A 15879-nucleotide genomic window follows, 5' to 3' on the forward strand; every position below is an offset into this window, starting at 1 on the left:
AGAAGAGAAAGAGAAGAAAGAAGGCCAAGTAAAAGGTAAGTAAAGGAACAGAGGCAGTGTGTCCTAAAAGGGAAACTGATAGAGGGCACAGTGTGATGGTGAAGGATGGCCAGGGCACAGTGTGATGGTGAAGGGGCACAGTGTGATGGTGAAGGATGACCAGGAGCACAGTGTGATGGTGAAGGATGGCGAGGACCACAGTGTGATGGTGAAGGGGCACAATGTGCTACAGAAGGGTGTCTGGGTCATAGTGTGGTACAGAAGGCGTCCAGGGGCACAGTGTGATACAGAAGGGGCCAAGGGCACAGTGTGATAGAGAAGGGGCCAGGGGCACAGTGTGATACAAAAGGGGGTCAGGGGGACAGTGTGATACAGAAGAGGGCCAGAGGCACAGTATGATACAGAAGTGGCCTAGGGGCACCATGTGTTACAGAAGGGGCACAGTGTGATGGAAGGAGCACAGTGTGATACAGAAAGGGCACGTTATACATTTATATTTCTTAAGTTGAGATTTGAAGTAAACAAAACAAAAAGATACTATTATTTTTTTATTTCTGTGTTTGAGTGTGCGGGTGGGGGGGACAAACCAAATTTTTGCACCTGGGCTCACAACTCACTAGTTCTGCCTCTGCTCCTAGGTACCTGATACCTTGATTAGCGGTGATGATGAAACGGGGCAAATCCACTGCTCCTATGATATTTCTACCTTCTATATAAGAGTAGAGCAGTCGTGGTGGGAAGGGAATTTGCTAAAGTGATATCGAAGCGTATGGAGGGTCCTTCAACTTTATGGAGGGACCCTGTCTGGCAATCGTATTTTGGACTTTTTTGTTTTTTCAGTTAAAAACAAATCTTATAAGTAGCAGTGCACTGATGTGCAGATATTACATGTAAAGTTACATACACGGAGCAACAGCAAAAAAACAAAAAGCATAAAATATATTGGAGCACAATGCCTAAAACCTACTAAAAAACATTTACCCTCATATTTCCCCACACTGTCTCTGGCACTCCATTAAAATGTCTAGTACAGCTCATCATATTACTTGTTGATCATGCTTGTATGTATGAATAAATCACAAACAGTAGCAATAATTTACTTTTTTTTCCCCTTTCCTTACGGTTTTCAGAACCCTATGGATAACTGGTTTCCAGATAAGATACACCATACTATACATAACTGAGATAGATCAAAACAAAAAAGTAAATGGTAAAGACTAACCGAGTGATACAGTAGCACTGTAAATCCACTAGGGCACAACATAAGTACGATTATATAATTACACCTGAGGATGCCAATGTGTCCATCAGCTTTGCATGAAATAAAGAGCACAGGTAAAGTTTTCTCATGGTATCACATTACCTCATATCATCAGCACTCACCAGTATTTTAAAGCCTAACATAGTAATCTCTCACATTTCAGTAACAGAAGAAAATAAGCAACATGTTTTTCATGAACATGTATGCGAGAATCCCAATTTAGTTAATCTGGTGCTTCCTTTTAATAGAAAATGGAACTCAATATTAACAAATTCAACAGGTCACTTTAACCTTACAATAAATATTAAGTTGGAATACCGGATGTCAGTGTCTCACCAAGGGGTATATTTACTAAACTGCGGGTTTGGAAAAGTGGAGATGTTGCCTATAGCCACCAATCAGATTCTAGCTTTCATTTTTTTAGTGCATTCTACAAAATGACAGCTAGAATGTGCATTTTCAAACCTGCAGTTTAGTAAATATACCCCTAAAACATTTTTACAAGTTCTTTAAGAAGATGGGAGGAAAACTTCCTAGACATGTGCCTGTAATAGTTTCCTATCCATTGAGAGAGACAGCATTACACAACATACAGTACATACTGACGTGCACACGTACACTTCTGCCAAGACACAGCAATGAAAATGGATGTAACAGTACCTATAGTTGGTGAGTGATATATGTACCCTGTGTATGTAGGAGCCAGCGCTTGAGCCTGGGCACTGTTGGTAATCTCAATGGGTCTCTTTGCTTACCTCTTTTCCAGCACACTGTCTACATGTACGGCTTCGTTGCTGAAAATACTTTTCTTCCTGCGGGGGAGGAGGAGAGGCTGTAGATTTCAACATCCCAGAACATGTTTGTACAGATTTACTTCCCAGCATTTCCAGTGCTTGAACTATATGTTGCTGCCTGCCAAGAGCTCTTTCTGGCTGTTTAACTATTTCTGTTCCAATCCACTTTCTTCTTTTATATTATTATTCTAAGCATTTATACCATTTGGGACATAAACATAAATAATGTAATGAATGTAGGGAATGACCTTCATAGTCTCTGAAAGGAAAACAAAACAAGAAATATTCAACAATCTTAGGTGAAAATTCATAATACTGTGTAAAATGTTATTATGACATTATTTTTTTTATTTTTTTTCAAATCTGATGTGTTGGGTATGAAACTTGTTTGAAACATGTTAGACATGGATTTAATTTGTTGTATGTGCAAGGAGTAGAAAAATTATGACTGTCTCACCTCTTTGTTTGTTTTACCCAGTTTGTTTATTAGTTTACTGTGTTTGTCCCCAGTTGTAAAGCGCTACGGAATATGTTGGCTCTACATAAATAAATGATGATGATGATGATGATGATGATACAAATTAAATTAACATGCAGCGCCTGTATGGACATGAAATATTTTAGACATGGCATGAACCTGCAGTACTTGCTAGGCATGGATTGAAAAGATTGTTTGCGTTTAACATACAATATACATGCAGAACACTTAGAGGCATATTTGTCGAAAGTCAAAAAGCCCTAATGCCAGTGAAAATAGGTGTTTTTTGCTAGTGATAGGGCTTTTTTTTCCCTCATCGCCCAATAAAAGAAAGGGTTACTGCTGGCGATAGCACTGCCATTGCCTGTGAAAATTCTTGACTGCACATCCGTGAGTCAGCGAACATATCCTCAGACTGGCACGGTGAATGGGTATGATAACCTTTACCACTCCGGAACAGTTAAGAATTACTCAGCTGCTCAAATAATATTTTCATGATAAATTGCTGAGGTAAGTGATATTTATTTTAAAATCATCCTTATTGTTGCATTTTGATAAATAGGGGTCACACTTAGATATCTAGGACCTGATGTTAAGTTGGATGCGATTTACAGTGAAGCCTTTAGCAGCGTCGCACTGGCCCACCGGGGTGCCAGGGTATTCCCGATGCTTGATAGCCCTGCCTCCTTCAGTGGTGGGCCCTGAGCAGCTAGTTTTTTCTTGGATGGGGGGGCGAGATTGGGATGCGGGGGGGCACGAACGCGGGTTCATGAGGGCACGATCGCGGGTGTGGTGCGGCTGCGGAGGGAGGGAGAAAATGCTCAAAAACATTGGTGGGCAGTGTACAGCAACAGACAGCCAATCGATAGGCTGCCTGTTGTATGGGGTCCCAAAGTGCTGTGCGGCAGACAGGAAGTCTAACTTCACTTCCTGTTTGCCTGATGTGAGGAGTCACACCGGCCAAAGAAACTAAAGATAAGTGAGGGGGGAGCTGCCTATCCTATCCATACTAAACTATAGGGAGGGGGGCCTATCTGTACTAAACTATAGGGGGAGCTGACTATAATAAACTATAGGGGGCTGCCTATCTATACTAAACTATAGGGAGGGGGCTATACTAAACTATAGGGGGGCTGACTATACTAAACTATAGGGGGGTGGCTGCCTGTGCTAAACTATAGGGATGGGTGGCTGCCTATGCTAAACTATAGGGAGGGGGGACTGCCTATGCTAAACAATAGGGAGAGGGGCTGCCGATGCTAAGCTATAGGGAGAGGGGCTGCCGATGCTAAGCTATAGGGAGGGGTGGCTGCCTGTGCTAAACTATAGGGAGGGGGGCTGCCTATGCTAAATTATAGGGAGTGGGGGCTGTCTGTGCTAAACTATAGGAAGGGGGGCTGCCTATGCTAAACTATAGGGGGGCTGCCTATGCTAAACTATAGCGAGGGGTGACTGCATGTGCTAAACTATAGGGAGGGGGGCTGCCTATGCTAAACTATAGGGAGTGGGGGCTGCCTGTGCTAAACTATAGGAAGGGGCAGGGCCGTCTTTCCCAATGGGCAGGTGCCCAGGGGCCCTGCAGCCCAGGGGGGCCTGTCGGAGGCAGCAAAAAAAAAAAAACCTGAAAAAAAAGAAAATATTTACCTTACGGTCAGCTGGCGATCCGGCTCCCTCCATGGTCTCCTCCTCCGTGCGGCGCTCACAGTGCATGTCGGGCGTGACGTCATCACGCCCGCCCGACATCCATTGCGGAGCGTGACGGAGGCGGAGTCCATGGAGGGAGCCGGATCGCCAGCTGACCGCAAGGTAAGTATTTTTTTCTTTTTTTTCAGGTTTTTTTTATTTTTGCTACCACCGACGGGCCCCCCTGGGCTGCAGGGCCCATATATATAATCTTTTTTTTTTTTTGCATATATAGGGGCCCCGGTGCACTGCTGTGCCCGGGGGCCCAAGATGTTCTTAAGAGGGCCCTGGAATGGGGGCTGCCTATGCTAACTATAGGGAGGGGGATAGACAGAGAAAACTACACAAGGGGTTGCACAGAAAAAGCTTTAGAGGGGCTGCACAGAGAACACTATATGGAGAGTTGGCTACACAGAGAACACTATAGTGACGGGGGCTACTATAATGTGTGAGGGAATGGGGGGTTGTCTCAATAGTACATGGGTGGAAGCTAGCCTATTAATTTAATGGTGGCGTTTAGGTGGGGGCTAATTATTTAATGGATGCTATTTTATTTGTGAGATAATTTAATTTATTGGTGGGGCCTATTAAATTAAGATGGGGTGAAGGGTCCGACTACAAGGACAGTTGGGAGGTCCCGCTACACACTGTACTGCTCGTGAAGCCAGAACTGCGAGCATCTAACAGTAGTGCACACAGTTTTCCCTGTGTATTAGTCTAAAATTTGTCTAAAATGATAATAAATGTCTTAAGTGCACCAGGCTCCCCAACATCCCCTTTGCAGCGCTACAAAGGTGGGCCCCAGTCATTGGTTTCTCCGGTGGGCCCATCATGCCCCAGTCCTACACTGGCCATAAGTATAAACTGCATCCCGTAATTTAGATCTGTGCAACTCTGAATACTGTGCAAATTGCACAGTCACACCTCGTTATTTGCCTTTGGACCGGTGTGCATGATACATTTAACAGTCACAGCAGCCGTGTAAGGCAGATAACTCTATAAATAAATAAATGGGGAAAAAAAGAAACGTTTCCCCCCTCTCCCCCAATAAAACAGCAATAGGGTTAGTTAAACAACTTTTTAGATACACTGCTTTTGTAAAAAAAACAACAAAATATTCTTTATTCAATTCAGCAAGGTCTGTGCTGATGATGATTACCATAGGCACAGCACTTGCACCAGGAAAAAAGCTGCTTCCAACTCAGCATAGCATGAAAAGAGCGTGTAAACACCTTTACATTGCTAGGCTTGTTCACTACCTCCCCCATTCCACCTTGCACCTCTCTAGGCATAGAGAGGTGCAAGGAGCAGATTCACCTGAATGAAAACTGAGAGTGATCCTTTGCTACTGCGCAGTAGCCAAAAGTGCTTTTGCATCCTACTGTCAACAGCACCAAATGGGGGTGTTAGATACAAAATACCCTCCAGTAGGCTCAGGCCCCCCACTGGTGCAGTACAGCTAAAATAAAAAGTTTTGTACTACCTTTTTTTTGTCCCGCAGGGGGCGCGGCCACGAGGGAGGGGTAGGGCTGTCCACGGATCGTCTATAATGGCAGTGTGTGTCATTACACAGTGTCCAGCAGCCTGCAGAGCAAGCCAGGAGCTCCAAATCTCATTCTGCAGGATGTTTTATATTTTAATGTCAGCAGCATGTAGGTAAGTACAGGTGTGCGGAGGGGGGGATCATAATATGTCTGGGGGGATTATAATATGTCTTGAGGGATTTTAATATGTCTGGGGGGTTATAATGTGTCTGGGGGGATTATAATATGTCTTGAGGGATTATAATATGTCTTGGAGGGTCATAATGTGTCTAGGGGGTAGCGTGATGTGGCTGGGGAGCAGGGCCAGACTGGCCATCTGACACTTTTGGCAAATGCCAGAAGAGCCGATGGCTAAATGGGCTGGTCTGCATGCCCGCCGAGCAGCAGCACCTCCCTGCGCGGACGGAGACTCAGTGAAGTGCTGCCTATGCAAGTAATCACCTGGGACAGCACCACGTGACAGGTACCATCCATCCCATGTGATTACTTGCATAGGCGGTACGTCACTGACTTTCCATTCACTGACCAGCGCGCAGGGAGGAGGTGCTGCTGTTTGGGCGGGAATGCGGATGGCTGGATCGAATGTAACAGGGTAAGTGTCTGTGTGTGTGTGTGTGTGGCCCCATGTTGCTAGAGTGTGTGCGTGTGTGGCCCTATGTTGCTATATTATGCGTGTGTGGCCCCATGTTGCTATAGTGTGCGTGTGTGGCCCCATGTTCATATAGTATGCATGTGTGGCCCCATGTTCATATAGTGTGTGTGTGTGTTTGGTCATGTACATATAGAGTGTGTGTGTGTTTGGCCATGTTCATATAGTGTGCGTGTGTGTGCGTGCACGCAGTATTTTAATATAATATATGAGGGAAGGGAGGATCTTAATTTGGTGTGGGAAGCTATTTAATTGTGGAGTGTAGGTGGGGGCTAATTATTTAAGGTGAGGTGAAGGAACCTTTAATTTAATGATGGGTGGTTTAGGGTTATCATTTGAATATGGGGCTGATTTTGGGGAGGAGGGCTATTTATTAAAGGTGAATATGAATTATTCATTGCTGGGGATGGTTGTGGAAAATAGCTATATTAAACTTTAATGCTATTTAATTTATTGCTGGGACTGTTTGGAGTGAGGGAAATATGTTTTGAGTAAATGGGTATACTATTAATTTAATGTTAGGACTGGTTGGAGTGAAATAGGTCTACTTATTAAATGTGAATATTATTATTGTGGGGACTGGAGGGAGGCCTAATTATAAAATATGAGTGCTATTGATTTAACACCGAGGCTGGTTGGAGTTTTCTAAATCTCATGTACCCATTTTATTTTTCAAAATAGGGCATTCAATATTCCAGGATCAAGACAAGAATAAACTGAGCTAAAGAAACCAGCTGCTACAAGTGGTGAAAGTAACCAAGACAGGAAGGAGAGAGCAGGACAGGCTGCCAACTGTCTTGAATCTGGTGGGGTAGTCCTGAATTTGGTTGACTGTCTCACTTAGTCAGGATTTGGTCCTGCTGCAAGGACAGTTGGGAGGTATGTCCTGCTTCACAACATATTGCTTGTGAAGGCAGAGCTGTGGGCTTTTAACAGTAGTGCCTGTGTATTTGGCTAAAATGATAACCATGTTACATAATAGGGGCCCTGCTGTCTTAAATACCCTGGGCCCCCTGAGCCTTAATTCACCTCTGGTTAGGGGAAGGGAACTGATAGCTGCTCCCAGTTCCCGGACAGGACACAGACTGCAGTTCAAGCCGAGGAGCTATAAGTATCACAAGATTTGATAATCTCATGAGATAAGAGCTTCCCTGCTCACTCTACAGGAAGTTCCCAACCTTATGGATGTAAGCAGCACTAGAAGCATAGATAAGTACAGTGGGCTGGGGGTGTCATAATGTGCCTGGGGGGATGGCGTGATGCGGCTGCGAGGGCGTGATAAATGTAATGTTTTATTATAATGCCCCATGTTGGCCACACCCACAACACAATGTGGTCGCGCCCTTGTCGGCGCTGCTGCTGCACGGCGGCACATAGTTTCTTTCCTGCTGGAACGGAGGTTGGCCTGTGTACTTTAAATGCCAGGTCTGATTTTTAGTCCCAGTCCGGCCCTGCTGGGGAGGGTGTGATAAATGTAATATTTTATTATAATGTATGTATAATACTGCGTGATTTGTGTTTTGTACAGTGTTCAATTATTGCTCAGTTTTGCAAATTTACATTTTCCAACAGGTAACAACATTCCAGGATCCATGCAAGAATCCAGTACCAGGTTATGAAAGCTGCAATATCTGGTAGGTGAGAGTAAAATCATTTTAAAACATAATGGAGCAATTCAATTAGCCGCAAAGTGTCTCTGAAACGTCCGTGAGAAACTTTTCAGCAGAGATTTGACATAAATCTCCTCCCATTTACTTTGCACCCTGGAAAATCAGCGGAGATTTCTATCATAATTGCCGACAATGTGTGCTGCGCAATGTCTGCATGCCACATCGCCGACAATTAAATCTCCCGCACTGTCATGTCTATATAAGCGCTGCCACGCCCATGTTGACCACGCCCCCAACATTATGTGGTCACGCACCATTGGAGGCGCTGACGCTATGCGGCGGCATGCAGCCATGTTACTACTGGCCTGTTTGGGGGGCGGAGGCAAAAAGTTTTTGTATCGGGGACCCAAAATCCTATTGACAGCCCTGCCAACTGTAAGGCCACTAGTGAACATGTTATGTGTGTAGTTTAACATGGTATATATATATATATATATGTTCTATTGTACATATCTAGACCTAAAATTTACTTGTACTTACTAGTCAAGGACTAACCAGATTATTTATGTAGTTGGTGAATTGTGTCTTTTGACCACGCCCCCCTAAACAAGCATATTTTCTAGCTTAGTACTGCAGGGGGCGGGGCCACAATGATGCAGGAATCAAGTCCTAAGCCCCGCCCCCACCACTTAACTAATGAAGTGGCCAGGAACTGAGACGACTCCCAAAAATCTGGGAGTCTCCCAGACATTCCGGGAGAGTAATCAACTATGGTATATTTATTTTTTTATTTCATGCCAATCAAGTACAATAAGTTAATTCCTTGTCTAACTATATGTTCAGCACATTCATTTGTATAACATGTTCTTTGCATTCCCAGCAAGTACAGGAAGTTAATACCATATGTAACATTTAGAGCTTGTTTGTTTTATGTCAAAACACATATATAACTTGTTCATCCCATGCCAAGCATCATTAAATGTCTAACTATTTAACTATATGTTCATTCCATCTCCTACAATATAGTTAGTGTTTTCATTCATACAACTAGCAAGTACAACAAGTTAACTCTATAGCTAACTAAGGAGGGAATTCAATTAGCCGCAAAGTGTTTAGCAGCCATTCCGTAGACACTTTGCGGCGGAGATTTTAACAGAAATCTTTCCTCGCGCTACCAGAGAGGTGCGAGGAAAACTGAGCGGAGATTTTTACTGTAGTAACGGTAAAAGTGCGAGGAACATCGCAGCTAATTGAATCTGCTCCTATATGTACATCATACTCATCCCATAATAATTAATTTGTTTAAGGTGTTCATTCTACACTTATCAAGCACCAAAAGGTACCGAAAGTTAATTCCTGCTTGCTGCTTGCAATTGGTGGTTAGATCTGAGGTGCAGAGTCTAATGGGAGCCCAAGTACCTATGCAAGGGAGTGATGAACCTATAAATCAAAGCCCCTAGAACCAGCTTAACTTTCGGATGAAACAAGAATCTAATCAATATATAGGCCAAGATTAGTTAAGCCAGAAAAGTTAAAGGAATGGTTTAAGAGACCAGGATTGCGGTCACAATCAAATAGTCAAGGTCACGAACAAATAGAGTCGGTATCAGAGAGCCACAGAATAATGCACAACAAACACTAACGCAACCTGTTGCTCAGGCACCAAAGAATTGGCTGAGCAGGTTTTAATAGAAAAGCATCTGATGTCCCAAGCATGCTAACCAGTCACTAAGGGCACCAAAGCAGGAGCAAGAATGGAAAATGTTCCTAAATTGAGGCAAGTATATACAATGCATGTATCCAGATGTGAGAATATGAAATCTGACTATCCACACTCTCTAATGGAGGAGGACAAAAGGGACACAGGACCTGAGACTGCAAGGACAGGCTCAACCCAGAGGGAGATAAATGATTTATCTGCAAACTCTACCATCTTGGCAGATATAAATGTGTAGAGGCCTAACTTCTGAAGGAGTGGGCACATAGTAGGGCTTTTCATTATCCTAGAATATATGCACACCTCAAGGAGCTTCTGCCTCAATTATGTGTGCAGTATAAGATGTCTGCAGTGCATTGTGCTGAGGGTACTTTCAACGCTCTGTGAATGGTCTACGTACAAGCAGGGATGGCACTGCCATAAGGCAAACCTACGCCTTGGTGCCATTGGTTAGGGGGTGTCTAAAACACTGAATGAGTAACATAATGTCACTTTTAATGTTCCTTTAACACTTTAACACCCCCACATTAAGTACCAGCCGTTGACATGGAGGAGCAACAGCTTCTTAGCAGTAAAGCAGCTGGCTGCTGCTCCTCCATTTCTGTGATACACTGGGAATGTGGGTGTGGCCTACCATGTTACAGCCCAGCACTATACTCCCAGTCTTAGGATCAGGAGATGCCACTATCATCTCCCGTCTGCTAAGTTAAGCAGTGAGTAAGGGGGTGCAATGCCCGGGAAGGGGAGTGGCAATACCTCCAGGGGTAAGGGCAGCACCTAGTGCATTGACGGAGCTTCCACTTACTTATAACACAGGGTTGTCTTTTGGTACAAAGTAATGCTACAAGCAACTACAATGAATCCTACAGCTCACAGCACATTAAAAATACCCTAGACTCAGGGCCAGATTAAGGGAATGGAGGCCCCTGGGCTAAGGGGGCCTCCATTCCCCCATGAGGGCCCCCCCCCCCGGTGAGCCGATCCGGCCCCCAGCCCGGCACTTACCTCCTTCTCCTCCTTTCCCGGCGCACTTTAGGCTCTTTACTGAGGAGATCTCGTGAGAGTGAGACTCACGAGATCTCCTCAGTAAGGAGACTACAGCGCGTCGGGGAAGGACCGCAGTGAAAGTGCTCAGCAGCACTGATCGCGCCGGGGGCGCCCCCGTCCCATCAATACTGCTGCTGAGCTCTTTCAAGGGCCCCCTGGATGCCCGAGGCCCCTGGGTTGTAGCCCAGTTAGCCCTAGGGTTAATCCGGCCCTGCCTAGACTAGATGCATTGTAGGCACCTGTGTCTAATCCCTGTGTGTTAATTATTCCCATTTCTTTCCACCATCCAGACAAAAAGTTTCCATATTGCGCCACCAAATCCTCCATTTTGGAGATAATACTCATATCCTGAAAATATATTCTCATAAACATGTATTACTGATGACAAATTATAAAACAATATATAATTTAGGGTATTTAAATTACAAGCAAGTCACTGAAATCTGTTTGTATCCATTGTCCACTTAATTAATAGATGGGAGAGGTGTATTTTCATGTTTTTCTTTTATGTCACTTATTTCTCAAAAACTACACTTCAATAGGAAATTAAGTGGGAAGATTAGAAACACAACACATTGTATTACATTTTAACAGATCATGTTGGAAAGTTCTGAATTCTTTGCAGGGAGCATCCCTCAAGCAAATGGTGAGGGAGCCCACTCGCAAAGATGCAATATTAGACTTAATTCTTGCAAATGGTGACAGAATATCTGATGTAAATGTGGGTGAGAACCTAGGATCCAGTGATCATGAAGCAGTAGGGTTTAGTATAAAAACAGAGACCGACTCATACCACACAAAAACAGAGGTGTTAGATTTTAGGAAGGCTGATTTTGTAGCGATGGAGAAATGTGTAAGTGACTCTATGGCAGAGTGGGAAAACTTGAAAGGAGTGTAAGAGAGGTGGGAAAAATTAAAAAGTGCAATACTTAAAGCAACAGACCTTTGTATAAAAAGGGTTAAGAAAAGTACAAGAAAAAGGAGGCCAGTGTGATTTGCAAAAGAAGTAGCAAGTATTGTGAAAGAAAGATGGCCTTCAGGAAATATATGCAGACTCAGAATAATGAAGACAAAGAGGTGTATCTTGCTAGACGGAAGGAGGCTAAGAAGGTAATCAGATGTGCAAAGGCTGCAGAGTCTAATGGGAGACCAAGTACCTATGCAAGGGAGTGATGAACCCATAAATCACAGCCCCCCAGAACTAGCCTAACTTGCGGATGAGACAAGAATCTAATCAATATATAGGCCAAGATCAGTTAAGGCAGAAAAGTTAAAGGAATGGTTAACACCATTAACAGAATTATTCAACCAGTCGCTAGCTACAGGAGTAATTTCAGAGGACTGGAAAACAGCAAATGTAGTCCCACTGCACAAAAGTTGAAGCAAGGAAGAGGTGAGCACCTACAGACCAGTGAGCCTGACATCAGTAGTAGGGAAATTGATAGAAACACTCTTAAAAGAAAGAGTTGTAGAATATCTCAAATCTTACAGGATCCCAAACAGCATGAATTTACTGGGGGGAGATCATGTCAAACAAATCTTATTGACTTTTTTGACTTGGTGACTTAAGTAATAGATCAAGGGGGGGGGACGTAGATGTAACTTATCTAGATTTTAGTAAGGCTTTTAACACTGTCCCACATCGCAGACTGTTAAATAAACTTGAAAGCTTGGGATTGGATTCAAAGATGGTGGAATGGATAAGATATTGGTTGCAGGATAGAAAACAGAGAGTTATATTAAATGGAGTGCATTCACAGGAGGGAAAGGTTACCAGTGGAGTACCACAAGGATCTGAACTTGGACCAGTGCTTTTTAATATCTTTATTGGAGACATTGCAAATGATATTCAAGGGAAAGAATACCTTTTTGCAGATGACACAAAGATATGCAACAGGGTAGACACACCAGGAGGGGTAAAACAAATGATTGAAGATTTCGGTAGACTAGAGGAATAGTCAAGAGAGTGGCAACTACAGTTTAATGCCAAAACTTATCCAGAAAGACTCAAAAATCTTACTATGTATAGTTTGGAGCAGAGAAGAGAAAGGGGTGAAATGATAGAAACTTTCCAATATATCAAGGGCTTGAACAAAGTACAGAAGGGAAACATTCTTCAAAGGAAGAGAAGTACTAGAACACAAGGACATGCACTGAAACTGGAGGGAAGTAGGTTCAGAGGAAATTTGAGGAAAAACTACTTCACAGAAAGAGTACTGTATAAGTAAAATAGCCTCCCATCAGAGGTGGTAGTGGATAATTCAGTAGAGCAGTTTAAACATGCTTGGAATATACATAGGAATATCCTTATAAAGAATAAATAATCAAATAGGGTTTAAGGTACCATAGGTTAATAAAAAAAAATGGACAGACTAGATGGACCAAGCGGTTCTTATCTGCCATCAAATTCTATGTTTCTCTGTTTCTACCTGTGATTTTAGTGGTCCTCACTGGAAAAGATTTAGCTGAACATTAGGATGCAGAAAATTGCTTTACATTAGTTGTCAGAACAAATGTATACCTTATCCCTGCTCGAAATAGTCTGCAGTGTTAAAAAATACTCTTTTCAAGTCGGATTAAAGTTAAGCATCATGAACCATGTCCAGCAAATATATCTCTTTCCAGATCACCAGTGCATAAACACTAATTATCATTAATAGATATTATCTAGACAAACTGATTTGCTTGGTAACAAGACACAACGGCGACAGCACCGTGGGAATGTCAAACACCATGAAGATTGGCTGTTTGGAAAGTTGCCACATAAGACTGGTTTTGTGCTGGGCTGATGGCTCTAAATCTAGTAATTTGGTCACCCGATATAAGGAACAAACTCAATGCTAAAAGTAATAAATAGACCTCAGCATTAACGTAGTGTCCATTTCCATTAAGTTAAGTATTATGTTCTTGACACTGGAACGTAGCTGTACAACATAGAGGTTGGTGCATGGGAACAATATACCTAATGTCTGACCTAGCAGAATAACCAGCATGAACAGAAAAGTGAAGCAACATAACAATGAAAGCTGGTTATGCTGTATATGCAGAAAACTATGGTGTGATGCAAGCAAGTCAGGATATATACAATGCTTATTTCACATAACAATACAATGTCAATATAAAGAAAATAAAGCAAGAAGCTGTCAAACCAAGAAAACAAAAAACATGCAGTTAAATGTATGTAAAAGGATGAGCAAAATTACTGTGTGTATTTCAGTTGACTAATTTGAGTCACTGGTGCAAGTTTAACTTATCAAGTAAATTCTTTTAAATCCTCGATTTTAGTTCGAATCAATAAGCCAATGAATTTAGCATTTTTCTTGTCACACTCATTTGATGTTTTTAACCCAGAAGCACTTATTACATGTTACATACTTTCCCTAGTATTTGTACTGGAGATTACTATGAGCAAACATACTGAATTTTAATTTATTAATTTGAGGCTTCAATAACACCTAAAATTAATAATTATCAAAATGAATTAATCATTTGCTCACAAAGACGAAAGCCTCATACATATGGCCCAAGATGTAATCATTATTATTATTATAATTTATTTATATAGAGCCAACATATTATGTAGTGCTGTACAATGAGGGAGTACAGAAAGTAAAGATGCCAAAATGAGCTTACAATCCAAGATGTATGGAAACAATTGATACATAAGGTAATGGAAAAATAATTGATAAAAGGATGGGTATAATGGTAGGAGAAATAATACACATTTGAAATCATTATGTACATGTATAATTTAGTTCTGTATAACTTATACTTCTGATAAATAAATTGACTACATATTTTTGGTAATATTTAGTAGCAACTTCTCCAAATCCTGGTTAAAAGTTTTATTTCAAAACTGAACTAGCACACTCTATACATTTTCTGTTGCTTGTTAAGGTAATTTTCAGTACCAGCACTCAGGGGATGGCTGGGCTGGGCGCCAGGGGGCGTCCCATAGTGGCTTACCTTGGGCTGGGTCACTGGGATACCTGCATTTTGTTTCCTTTAAAATGTCACTAATAGGCTGCTGAGCAAGGTCTCGCCCCACCCAGCTAAAATTTGCCAGCCAATCCCTGCCTGCGCTTTTTATGACAAAAAGTGTCAATAATGTAATCAGTAAGGGGTGTTCTTTATCTTAATTATATTTATAAGCGTAGAGCAACAAAGTGGTTGATTCGCAGGGCAGTGAGCGGAAACCACAATGACTCAGTTTGCAGATATGCATATACTGTATATGCACTTACTGTCAGCTTCAGTGGTGGTAAGAGGAATTTCTGGGGGTGCTGGCTTACTGTTACAGTGGAGAGACCAGCAATAGTAAGCGATGGAAAGGAGGTAATTAACATGTGGAAATGGGAGTGAGGGTGGGGTAGGGGCAATCCCACATATACCTTATACATAACCGTAGTAACAAACTGGTATGTCCTTGAATATTGTAGGTCAATTTTGCTATTTAGTACAAAAGCAACTATCAGGGAATATCTGTGAGAGGCTTCATTTTAAAAAACATTTTTATGATTATTTGGCTGCTAAATGACACTGTTTCACTGAGTCATATAGATTACATTTTCATATACATAGTACATATATCAAGTTGCCAAAATGTGTCTAGAGAAAAGTTCCTTAGATAATGTAGACCACCGGACTAACTCCTACTAATAAAAAAGGTGTTTGCTACTCACCAGTTTTTGGTGAGCAAAACTCTGATAGTGAGTTATCTGTTCCCAGATCTAAAGAAAATTAGAACAGCAGGAGAGCATGGTTTAATGGACAGAAGCAAGACTTACACATGGCACTTCCCCTAAAACCATACATCAATAAATAGACACTATAAAAATATAAACAAACACATCAATATAATCCAGCTCACTGTAATGAACCTTCTATCTGCCCACCTAATGCATCACAGTCTATCTAGGCTTTCTCCATCCTCCCTCTGTCCACCACACATTGCCTCCAGGAAAACCTCACTTACTTTGCTTGCTCCATGCACTCTTCCTACAGTAGTCTCCCAGATGATTATAATGAACTTGTGGCAGTTCCACTACCGGGCTCGCTTATGTTACCACTGGTTCCACTGCCACACTACTTCTGCC

General features: G+C 42.3%; 1 protein-coding gene across 4 annotated transcripts in view; it reads right to left on the minus strand.

Annotated features, from left to right (window-relative positions):
* Positions 1-15879, minus strand: part of IL1R1 (interleukin 1 receptor type 1) — an 82679-nt gene that overhangs the window by 60112 nt on the left and 6688 nt on the right. The window contains exons 3-4 of one of the 4 annotated variants that reach the window (XM_075200210.1): positions 15466-15513; positions 2017-2073 (exon numbers count right to left, since the gene is read on the minus strand). In XM_075200210.1, coding sequence (XP_075056311.1) covers positions 2017-2073; positions 15466-15513 — 105 coding nt within the window. Of the gene's footprint in view, positions 1-1921; positions 2315-15465; positions 15514-15879 lie in introns of those variants that run through there. The other 3 variants (XM_075200209.1, XM_075200211.1, XM_075200212.1) reach the window with 3 other exon arrangements.

This window comes from Mixophyes fleayi, chromosome 2 (assembly GCF_038048845.1).
Source record: "Mixophyes fleayi isolate aMixFle1 chromosome 2, aMixFle1.hap1, whole genome shotgun sequence".
NCBI lineage: Eukaryota > Metazoa > Chordata > Amphibia > Anura > Limnodynastidae > Mixophyes > Mixophyes fleayi.